The sequence below is a fragment of the Cyrtonyx montezumae genome, unplaced genomic scaffold (assembly GCF_038088225.1).
Source record: "Cyrtonyx montezumae isolate F1298 unplaced genomic scaffold, pur_monq_1.0 scaffold_8, whole genome shotgun sequence".
Taxonomy (NCBI): domain Eukaryota; kingdom Metazoa; phylum Chordata; class Aves; order Galliformes; family Odontophoridae; genus Cyrtonyx; species Cyrtonyx montezumae.
This window is the reverse complement of record NW_027072089.1, coordinates 29,541,080-29,553,689: the sequence shown is the minus strand read 5'-3', so window position 1 is coordinate 29,553,689 and position 12,610 is coordinate 29,541,080. Positions and strand designations below refer to the sequence as shown.

The window sequence follows — 12,610 nt, the reverse complement described above, 5'->3', positions numbered from 1 at the left end:
TCCTGGTCTGGAAAGGTATCTTAGCAAAAATCCCCATCCCATTCATCTTCTTTGGTTACAGCACTGGATGAATTCCCATCCTCTATATTATCACTGACTGCACCATTAATCTTTTGTGCTTTTGGTTTTCTCACAGGTTAGTCAGTGGCTCCAGCTGACATAACCACCCTCAATGATGCTCCCAAGCATGCTCTACAAACTCAGAGCATAGAAAATACAGAGATGTGGACCTCCATATGTATCAAGTATTTGCTATTACAACAAATTCCCCATACAATTTTGTCCTAAGTTTTAATGTCCCAAGCCTGTCAGCCACTCCCAAGGTCTTTCATCCCCAGAGAACTACTTCTACCTCAGCAGGAGCTGCTCACCTTTGGGCATCACCATAAGGCCTTAACCTTGCCCAGGCCAACAGTGACATTTTGCTACACAGCACATTTCATTTCACTGTTGCTGCTGCCTTTTCAGGTTCTCACCAGCAGTTTCTGAAACAGTTCAGTGCAGCAGCATCCTTTTAGCAGAGCCTCCCCATCCCTGCTGGGCTCTCTCACCAAGTCTACCTCATCCATAGGCATTCCACTTCTACTTTCTGCCTCCGCTTAATTTTTTTTTTCTCTAGTTATATCTATACTTGAAAATAAAACTGATTATATATAACATTACAAAATGGCTACCTGTCCCAAAAAATAAGCGTTCTATTTTATGCACTGCAACGTGTAGGAGAGTTCTGAAGACATCATCTAACATACAACTCATACAGTGAATAGGATTAAGATGCTATGGACTCAAGATATGACCATAAAGGATAAATCTTCATTTCTTTACCAGCACACATAGCACTACTAGCTGAAGCAAAAGTTAGTAACAAATAGGTAGCATGGCCTGTTTCAAAAAAACAAGATGTTCAACCCTCCAAAATCACCAAAAAGTATTGAAATAATGAGACTTTAAAAAAATACATGGTTCTTTGAGCTGCCTCTTAAAGCGCGTGTAGAGAACTGGTAATCCCACAATGAACATCAAGTTAAAAGACTCAGTTGTAAAGGCAGAGTATTCTATGGCAAGCTTTCAAGAGATCTCAGGATGGGCTTTATCTCTTTTTCTCTATTACCACAAAGAACTTTAAAATGATTTCATTTTAAAACAGTTTTTCATACTTTCATTTCGCTTATCTGCAAGCCCTAATATTGCACCCAAGATGCTCTTTTTTCAGGATTTTCTTCACAGCTATGAGAACTGCGGGCTTCTGAGGTCCTACATTCAGAGATGAAACACCAATCATTACAAAGTCACAAAAGACAGTAAAAAATTGCAAGTTTGCAAAATAGATGTGCAGATATGGAAGCCGTTCACTCAAGATGAAGTAGAAGCATCACTTTTATACTGAAACTATGCTAATTCTCACTTCTTGTATTTCAAAGACCATCAAATTTAACCTACCTATCAATACAGTGAGTCCTGAAACTCACAATGAGTTCACTGAGTGAACATCTCTAGAAACTTATGGTACTGATTACAAGTGGTGACTATTTTAAGTAAAAGTAGCTTGCAGCTGAGTTCTAGAGAGAAAAACAAACAAAAAAACCACACCTCTAAATAATAGTGGCCATTAAGGAAAGAGACATTTAGGAGGATGCTGTTAGATACTACAAAACAAAATAGATAAAGAAATAACTAATGAAAAAACAGCGATAGTTTGAAAATACTGCTTCATAACCAAATGAGATATGTCTTGTCAGTCAGATGTTTGGAATAATATATTTCGAACCAGTATGAACAATTTATTACAATCTGAAATTGCTCAAACAATGAAGCATTTGAAAAAAAAATTTACTCCTATGAAACAGAGAATTTAAGCCAGTCTAAGGAATGAAAAGACAAATTTCTTACTGTGTATAGCAAAAGAGCAAGTGACTTTGAAAACTGCTGTGTCGAGACTTGGTAAATTTGAAACAGCAAGATAATACACTTATGTAGGATTGCAGCCACACTGGTATCTTTTGGGTACAAATCTCCCACTGGATGTGAAAGGTGAGAGTTTCCTATACTACAAAAGACAACTCAACCTCAAAAGTAGACTGTGGTACTACTGGAAACCTGATTTTCTTACGTTTGTTTCTTTTTTTTATTATTTTGGTCAAGGTATTCGTTCAGCTGTAGTCTTTCTGCTACAACATAATGACAATTATGGTATATATTTGTCTTATTAGACACACATACATAACATATTCTACCACCTTCTCACAGCGAAACAATTCTAGTCTTATTGAGACTTGCTTTCCACTAAAAGCAAAATGAAACAGACCAACCAATCAAACAAACAAACAAAAAACACCAACTGAATTTAGAGAGTTGATATTTTAGATTTAACGTGACTTAAATTATCTTCCTAAGCACAGAAGTAGACAAAGCCTTAAATCAAACTATGCCAGGCCTCCCAGCTGACACAAATCAACATGTCTCCACTGAAATTAGAGGTGTCCAAGCGAGCAGCCCAGCAGCCCACCTGAATTTATACAATGCAAAGTAGATGATGTGGAAGTAACGAATGACTTAAATAAGCATTTCTAGCTTTACAGCAGTATATGGCTACCTTGCATTTATTCCATTTGAAACTTTAAAATGAGGGCAACTCAGCTTAACAATGTATAGCAGTTCTACTTCTTATATTTATAAGAATAAGGGTATCACACAAGCCTGCTGTGAGTGAAGTTGTGGGAAAAGAAAGTAAAAAGTCAAATCATATCAAATCACATAGAAATTATAAAGAAACGGGAACATTTTTTTATCAGCCCATTAAGAGATCCAATTACATCACTAGTTAACTCCAGTAGCTGCTCCAGTGTATTATGTAGGTTCTGTACGTTTGCTAACTACTCATTTTTATGTTTACTTAGGTAAGGGCTTCAACCCAGTCCTGTCATTCCCTGTACCAAACAAAAGCAGTCAGTAGCATCTTTCTTCCCCCAGAAGTGAGGCCCCATTCACATTTAGAAAGGGGATGAGCAGAGCTTTGTGTCTCCTGACCAGCACGGTGGATCTTTTTTGTGATTCATGAATTGCCCATTGGCTTTGAGATTATTATTTTCTTCTGCTCAGACAAAATCTTTGCACAAGTGATGTGGGTTCAGTAATGCAACAACCACCCCATCATGCAATGACAAATCATTTTTCTCCTTTTTAAAAGCTATGTGGAAAATTACATAACTAAAAGAAATGATGAAGGAATATTACTTAAACTGCAAACTGAAGCAAGATTAGGAAATTCTAGCTTCATCATGGCCCAAACAGACTTAATTCCACCCATTTGTGTACAGCCAAGAGTATAATCTTTGGTTATATTTTTTTATGCAGTTTCTTTCCTCCCAGAAGCATGTCCTGTTTTGAGCACTGAATGGGATCATACTAATGCTGCACATAATCTGGAATTTCCTAATATCTAGGTGCTTAACTTTTCAAGCTCAGTAACACTTTTTCATTTAGACTTCTTAAATATATAATTATTTAGATGACTTAAACGTACTTTTTGCTTACAAAGTCTTTTTCTGTTTACATATCATACTCTAGCCTAAATAAATGCTAAGACAAAGGCCAAGCTGGCTGGTAGCCCAGAATGTAGTTGTTAGCAAGTTGACAGGGACCACCTTATACTCATGGAAATGTCTAAATATTGTATTTGAGACATAAGTAAATTTTAAAAGGCGATCTTTACTGCAAGAAAAACCGAGTGGATTTAGAACAGCATAAACAAGTTGCTGGATGAAATGAGGACTGAACGGAATATGTCTGTCAAAGTCGTCTGACTTACCCCAGCTCTCCATTACTGTAAAACACCAAACACTTAAGGACAGGAAGTATCCTCATGTTACCACGTAAATAACTAATGGTCTTAGTTTATGTTAACAACTAACTCAGAGACTTCCAACTGAAACAAAACAACAACAGCAAAATCAAACCATCAAGCTAAAATACAGCTAAGTGTCTGAACCTTTTCCCCAAAGGTGACTAATTCCAATAATTCTTCAGGTGACTCTTCCCTTTTCTTGCACAGATTGTTATTAAATGTGTGGTAAATGTGAGCATACTGCAATTTAAAGGTGGTCTGCAAGTCAAATAAAAATGGTACTTTTTCCAATCTACTGAATATCTAAAAGGTACAAGGTTTGGTTTAAAGTTTTCTTGTACTTGTTTCCTTTTCGCTTTGAAAATCTGTGGACTATCAGTGTATTGTCCTTTTACACATAAGAACATCGGAGGACAAAATGAGCAGAATGGAAGTCCCTCTTAGTTCCCATCAGAAGCAGCAGGGTGACGAGTGACTTTTTTTTCCCTTGTCTGTTTGCCAGAAGCTTGAATTAAACATTTTAACAATAGCCAAACAAAATGGGAGTTTTACACAGCCTGCCTGAAAATCCCTTTTCCCTCTCAAATGACAATTTCTTGTGACAGATGATGGTTAGAGACGATGGCTTCACCTCTGTTTTTCCAGCTACTCACAATCTTCCAGTAAAAACAGGGTAGACAAGAACCGACACATATTTAAAATAAAACAAAACCTTTCCAGAAACCTTACATCTGGCTACAAACTCAAAGCAAAGTTCTTCAGGCTTTCCTAACGTCTTAAGAATATGCAAAAGGGAACATAGTTCTGCCTCCTTTTCGGGAACTCGTTAGAGATTCATTTTACTACGGTGAGATAGGCAAATCCCATTGACAAGAACATGCCATATGAAAACCAAAAGACGTGTCTACGTTTAAAATTTACTAATGCTGACATTCTGGCCTTACTAGATATCAATAAAAGTACAGGAGTGTGGGTGAAGGTATTATACCTGGTCATGGCTGGCTTCAATGGAGCTTCCGATACCTTGGAAAGTCATCTGCACAGGAGACAGTGTCAAACAGGTCATACACTCTTTGCCATTTTGTCTATCACTGTAGTGTACCTATAACAGAATAACATACGTAATCTGCTAAACACCAGGTTTGTACAAGGGAGTCATGCTACAATACTGTCCCTTTTCAACAAGTTTGTAAGAAGAATTCCAAATATATACATTGAATTCATCTTTAACACAAAACAAGGATTGTGTAAAATATTCTAGGTAGTCACATATTGTACTGGGGTTAAATTTTCTTTGAGTCATCTGTTGGATAATTTGTAAGTGCTAAGTTCTCCAGTCCCTACAGCCTTTTAGACTGAACTCAAGATGTCATACCTACACAATTACAAGAACCTACTTTCAAAGTTAGATGTCATTTTTAACGTTTTGTAGCTTAGTTATAAAACATCTATGTAAGTCATTACTCCTCCAAAACCCTGGCAGTAACAGTTTTCATTTTTCAATTGAAATGCCGTATCTAATAAAATTCACTAACTTTCTTGGCATGGCTACACAGCCTTGTATATTTTAATTTGATTTTGTAATTAAATCAAAATGACAGATAGCATGGTGAAGAATTCACATTCTTCCTGAGATGTCTAGGCTATCATTTTCTACGAGTTAGCTTGTTCTCTACTAACGTCAAGATGTGCATGTTAAACCTGACTCTTGCATGAAATACAGAGGAAGCTATTGCTTCTACTTGAATTAGTTTTCTTGTCTTCAGGCCCCCTTCAGATAGTTCTTAAATCCCCTACAGAAAGGATGGATTTTAATATGTCGAGACAAAATCAAGTTAAATGTTGCCAGCGTTTCATTATTAAGAACATGTTGCCACTCATGCTGAATTGCTGAAATATTACAATCTGCTACGTAGCTCCTGGCTTCTAGACAGGCAGATCAAGCACTTTGTTCTACAGGAGAGGTGGAATTTGGTTTATGGTGGTAATTTACATTGGCTATGTGACCCCTGTCAGAAATGGAAAGAGAGATCAGCTCTGCTGGAGACAGACCTTTTATGTTAGTATCTATTTACAGCTGCACAGATCTCAGGCAAAGGTTACGTGAAAAAGCCTCACCTTTATACACAGGCTACAAAATTATTTCTGAGAGCAGCTAGGAGCCATGTTGTTCCTATGGAACTGATTTAGCAACATTCACAATACTGATTCGTAAGCCATGCAGACTATATTCACTGTGCGTGTATCTTCCCTGCCACAGGTGCAAACTGGGAATCGTTCATGTGCAGCAAAATAAGTGCAAGACTGGTTGAGTGAGAGGAAAATCGAATCACTGCTGTATTGCAGAATTAATTTACTGACAACACATTATAAAATAATAATTCTGCTATGGCCAAAAGTTGGATACAGAATGTAAAGTTCTTGCAGTCAGTACTGAAATACTGATTTCACCCAGCCCTTGTTAAAGCTTTCTGGATTATCCCTGTCTCTCCTCCTCTCTCAACCCCCACAATACATGCCTACCAAATTGCCTGTGGCTCCCTGCCAGAAAAGCCATACTACTTACTTAGAAACCACAAGAGGCCCCTTCACATATACAATGGTTTAACTTTGATTAATTGAAAGAAGTAAGAAGGTATGAAATTTGGCTTGCAAATATAAACCGAAGTTCTTTAAATATCAAGGACTACTGTTATGACAAGAACTCATCAAGACTCCACAACTGCAGTATCTAGTTGCAAGCTAGATATTCTGCCCAGTATGTGTTGTGGGAAAGCAATGTGGAGAAATGGGGCAGAAAAACTGACAAGGAAGATTCTGTCCTGCAAATGTGACATAGCAAAAGGGGCAAAATCTGGTGACCTAGAAAAGCACACGTTGTAGACAGCATACAGAGAAATAGAAAAATGGAACTTTTTGAACTGCATAGCATGCGGTGGGCTTGTTTTTAATGGGAGTAATAAGAATAAAGTTACAGTACACTACTGCTGACTGGAATAAAGCAAAGTTAAGAAGATGAAAGGAGACACTCAGAGGAAAAATTAAAAGTACCACATCACATTATCATGTGCAATAGCAGATCTGATCCACACCCTCCTTTTGAGTTGCATGTTGAAACTGCAATAAAATCAGAATTTTGATATCTTTCTAGGCTCAACTTCCCTGAAAGAATTTCTTGATGCATTTTTGGCCTCATCTTAACAGCTTGAGGCCATTACTTCATAATTTCTTAGACAATAGTCCTCTAATTATTTCTTGCTCTGTTGAAGTTCTTGAGTTTAACCAAAATAAACACTCTTGATGTTAATTATAGAAAACAGAGATATAAAAACAAAAGACTGGGCTTCGGAAGGGGGACAAATTAAAATTTTGTCCTTTCACTAAGTTTCTCTAGCCTACAGATTTATACAGTCAGCAAAGAACATTCATTTTTCTCCTATGTTTTGGCATGTGTGTGACTAAAACCCCAGTTTGGTTAAATGTCCTGTTTTGCTATTTATCAGCCCAGCTACTGCGTTCTCAAACTCTCTATTTCTGTTTCTTTTTCAAATGTGATCTGTGATCAGAAGTTTGACAGCTTTTTGTCAACTAAGTGTGATTAGGCATTTACTGATTTGAGCAGAATGGGCACTCAGATAGAAATGGTGGTAGTTGAATAGTTATCGAATAGTCCAGATAGCAGCAGATAGTTCTGGATTTTCAGCCAGCAATATACTGTAAATGTTTTGTCTGACACGTCTGTGCTATGACGACTAAGTATGAGAGGATCCTGAATGTCTATAAAACTGCTTTAAGAATATCATTATCATCCGAGGCAGGGGAACACAAAAGACAGAGCAAATGCTTCCTTCAGAATCTGCGATTGAGGAGCGGCAACTGAAGGCTGGCCAAGTGCTCCAAGCGTGCTCGCACAGCTATTGCTAAGATTAACAACTGCAGCAATACTTTTCTTATTTAAGTTTACTAAGTGCCTGTGCCTGAAGAGCTGTGAATGCTGCCCCCAGCCTGCCTGCACTGCCCCTCTGTTGGGCAGGAGAGGAGATAGTGGGCTGGTGGTGGAGGATCCCCACTAGAGCCCATGAGGAATGGCTCTACCATAGCCAGAACTGGTGGTTTTCCTTTTCCATCTATTATGTAGATAAAAACAAAAGAGTTCTGAGAATAATCACCATCTACATCCTAATTTTCAAGGTTTGATTATTATTATTATTATTATTTTTTGTAATTAAGGGACTTTTATAAATTAGCTTGGTGTATTTTAAAGATTGAACAGCAACGACGCTTCATTCATTAAGGTCTGGAGTATATTATTTGGTTAGCATATAAGCAGAGATTTCTTTTATTAGAACAGCATTACAATTTGGTTAGAAAATAAAGGCCAACACACTGACGGGTTGTGCAAGTTTTTGAGATAAAACTCAAGAACTCAACCTCAGCCCGATACGAGTGATTTACGTGTAACTCTGCTCAAAGGTACTTCCACACAGCACGAAGCAGTGCCACTGCCAGATCCTGGCAATCATTCTAAATGAGTGCCCATTTAGTGGGAAAAGCACACTGCACTGCTCGCTTTTCTCCTGGGTAACTGCACACGGCCAGTGTCTGAGATAAATCAAATATAACCCGCTCAGGAATCCCAAACACAGCACCCCATTGTTCTGTGTAGACAGGGCACAAAACTGCTGCACATAAAACGCAAAGTGCATCCCAGGCATCAAAACAATGAAATAAATCCTAGGCGACTTTTTTTCCACAAGCACATGCCAAAATCCGAGTGGATTTGCTCATACATCCATGTTTTTATGTTTGATATTCTCAGGAGATGCAACTGTATATCCTTTTAAAAGATTAAGTCACTCAGGAGCAAGCTGCGTGGCATGAGTATGAATGCAGGGGCACTACCAACAGGCGCATGCATACAGAAATGTATGTGAAGATCTGAAGACATTTTACAGCCACGTTGAAATTTAGTCCTTGTTTTTAATATTTTAAATTACTGTAGAGATGGGAACATTTTGATGTATACTTACAGCTTTGCAAAAAGGAAGATATAAAATGAATGTTTACAATGTCGCAATTGAATGTGGAATGGCATAGCCAAAATTCTCAACTGTGTATGTTATCTTAGAGGAAAAGCTAAGCTGCAGAGTATAAAACTGTGTAACAAGTTGTAGTTAAGGTTACTTCTATCACAACGCTGCTCCACAAGTAGGAAATTTCCCACTTCTTTTGCATTCATATAAATACAAGTCTCTCAAATCTAGCTTTGCTATGATATCCCTCAGCATGTTTAAGTTTTTCGACAAAAACAGTAGAAATATTGCAGGACTTGTCTTGCAGCAGGCTAGTTTCAAACCCTGGACCAATACACAACTCCAGACAATGGCCACAGTTAACCTGCACACATTATTCAACAAACGCAATGTCCCTAACATCATGCAGGAGTAATTCTCCTGGTCTTTAGTGGGCATGTCAGGATTTGAGCATCCCTCCTGCCTAAACAAGGGTCATGTTATACTGACGCATCACTAAGGAAGTCAAGAGCTGCTACAGGCACAAACTCGCTCTTCTATGGTCAACAATGAGCTGGGCTGACTGCACTATAGCAGGAGATGAAGGGAGGGAAAATAAAGGCTGCTATTTTCACACAGCACTGCTTAGATGTTCACAGTTTGAAACACAAGTTCTGTCTGGCCAAAGGCTTTCTTTATTGAACATTTATTAACTTAAAAAACATAATACGAATTACCAAAAGAAAGAAGTCATCTGTGACACTGGAGTTCATGTTTCCAAACCCAAAACTGCTCTGAGTCAAAGCATCAGCAGGAGTCTCAGAATGCTAGGCAGAAATAAACTAGGTAATAAAATGCCATTATGTTCAGCAAGGCACAAATCTTCTGGATTGACAAGCCCTGACTATTTTGTTAGAACAAAGGATGGTATTTCTTTAAATCTGCCCCTTAAAGTGAAAGTACCAACTTTCTTCCTGGATTTACAGAATTACTTCATCGTTTTTACATAGATTGCTTTGGATTTACAGCTAAATACCAACTAAAATGAACCCAAAAATCAGATTTTGAAACAGTAATTCTGAATTGGACATACGTCCCGTGAAGTACTTTTGTTCCTTCAGCTTCCTGCTGAACTGCTTATCTTTGTCATGTCAGCCCTTCAGCTTACCCTCTGTGTTACTCATCTGCTGGCAGTCAAGTGACCTAATTAAAAAATTCAGACCATCCTAATGATGCTCAAGTGCTGTTTCACACATGTTTATTAGTGAAGAAATACTCCTGGTTAAAAGAAAATAAACCCAAACATTTAAATTTGCTTGCTGTTTTCAAACCATTCCCTCAAAGTCGATTCCAGGAGCTTTCATAATACAGTATTATAGCACTTAAAAATGCAAACCCTTGTATTATTCATAGAGCTTTCCTAACAAACAACAGGTTCGTGTCTTCAAGAAATAGGAGATCGGTCTCTCCAGACACTAAGTGTCACAAGAGAGATTCAGAATACCACTTTGCTTTCTTCCTGTCTGCTTTACAATCCCATTGCAGGTCATCTGTGAGAGTGGAACAGAAGAGGAATAAAGACAAAGTAAAACTAGGGGAAAATCCCACTGCGTGAGCAAACTCTTTTAGGAAAAGTTTAAGTATAGATACAAAAAAAACAAGACAGATGGAAAAAAACTGCCCCAGATGAAAAAATAAGAGATAAAATTAAAAAAATATATATTAAAAAAATGAGAGCAAAAGCATTGAATCAAACTGTTTCCTGCAATGCTGGAGTTCCTTGATGTAGTGCGATTACTAAATATAGTATTTTACTAATCTCAGCAGGGAGCTGGCTAACTGCGTGCCCGTCAGATGTGTTTAATGGTCACCCCCTGTGGAACAAATCTAAGGAGTGCATGAAAAACACCCACATTTTAAAAAGACCCCTTGCTAGATCATTAAGGAAAGATAAAGGCCTGTACATTCATATGTGATATATAACACAATCAGTGTGTCAAGAAAACACATGTTTGATTAGCACGCCTCGGGCTCATCAATCGCAGTGTCTGCTTCCCAGCAGTGGCCAGGGCTCCACTGCAGCTACTGCAGGACGGGGGAAGCCACGCAGTAGCCCGAAGACTGACAGCCCAGCAGTAAATCTTGAGCAGTTCTAGTGTTTTTCTCCTACAGAGCTTGAGTACCAGCTGTATCGTAGCTTTAAATCTCCACTAAAATACAATCCTAGGTTTTAGACTTAGAACTAAACCGTTACTCTGCCAGAAATAGCTAATGGGACGCAGCAAAAGGCTGTCACAGCTCACTGCAGCAGTATTTTACATTCCTGACCATAGCGACCATAGAAGGCAGGTACTTGCCATCTACAGAAGCATGAGAAGTATTGCATAAGACTGAAAAAACTCGATACAGTTCCCAAAGGGAATATATAAAAAATAGCAAAATCGGTGCCCCTGAGCCAAAGAAGCTTGCACATTGTTATTTTGTACTACTTAAGTATATTCAAAGCTCCTGTCTTCAGTGACATGGGGTATAGGGAAGGTTTGACCATACACGGATGGTGCTGTCAGGCCAAGGAGACCCAGCTCTGTCCTACCTCTAAACGTGATGCTTGCTTCTGACTAGAAGAAAACTAACTACAGGCACTGCTGCTGCAGCCTGAGGGACTATCAGTAGAGTATGGGACCTACTGCTCACATTACCTCTGTTAGACCCTAAGCCTGGTATGCATTTGTATTAGTAAGTGAGCCATCCTTCTCTCAGCAGCTAGCACTCAAGAGAGCAAAGAGCTATCTCTGCTGCCTGTGGCAGGAGGCTGAAGTCATGCAATGGAACATGGCCTGCTATAACAAGCCACAATTATGTTGAAGTGCACCTTGCTGCCCAGTTCCCTTTCTGCAGTCTGCAACTAAAATATGAAACGCAGATGTAGAAGAGAGTAATTTAACCACGGTAACTTAAAATGCTGAGCACAATCACTCCTCGAAAAGAATGAGAAAGACCTGATAAAAATAAGAAAAATGAGTTATTGAGAAATGAAATCACTACAAAGCACAACAAAGCAATATGTCACAGCTGACGTTTTTCTCAGAAACAACTTATCTGCCTCACATATACTGAATCAGACAAATACTGTATGCGCAGCAATAGGAACTGTAATTAATATAATAATTCACAGTCAATAGAAGTTGGAGAATGGGGTAGTGGGGCCTGGACCACTTGTTCTCACCACATGGTGGAGGAATGAGAGCTGGGTAAAGTGAGAGAGCAACATGATCAGCCTGGAGATAGAACAGTACCAATGGAAACACATTTTCAGGAACGCTGCTCTGAATTAGGAAGGTTGCCACCCAAGTGATGAGCTGAGCAAGCACGAGCTGTTTGCTGTTTACACACAAGTGTTAACAATGCCACACACCCACAACAGCCGTGGAAACAAGCAATGCCATCACGTAGGCTTTCTCCATTTTGCCTTGTCTCCTTCTAGAAACAAAGGAGAAAGAAGCACCTGTATTGCTTCTGGAGAAGTGCAAACCTGCAGCAGGACTTGAATACTGGGCTCTTCCTCATAAAGGGAGAGAGGTAACGATGTCCCTTACCTATGTAACATAGCCATTAGATTTCAAGGTGATTTTCAGTGTAGTGGGACACCTGTATGTTTCTGTGAGTCAAGGAAGGACTCTCATTTCACAGGTTGTCTGGTGCTCTGTGAATCACAGATGCCAATGAAATCATCAATAAAATCCTGAATGAGCTG

The 12,610-nt window shown here is 38.7% G+C and overlaps 1 protein-coding gene across 2 annotated transcripts in view; it reads right to left on the bottom strand.

Annotated features, from left to right (window-relative positions):
• Positions 1 to 12,610, bottom strand: part of STAU2 (staufen double-stranded RNA binding protein 2) — a 156,110-nt gene that overhangs the window by 57,931 nt on the left and 85,569 nt on the right. Inside the window, exon 13 of one of the 2 annotated variants that reach the window (XM_065752897.1) lies at positions 4,833 to 4,946. The exons of the other annotated variant lie outside the window; for it this stretch is intronic. Coding sequence (XP_065608969.1) covers positions 4,833 to 4,946 — 114 coding nt within the window. The remainder of the gene's footprint in view (positions 1 to 4,832; positions 4,947 to 12,610) is intronic. 2 annotated transcript variants of the gene reach the window in all.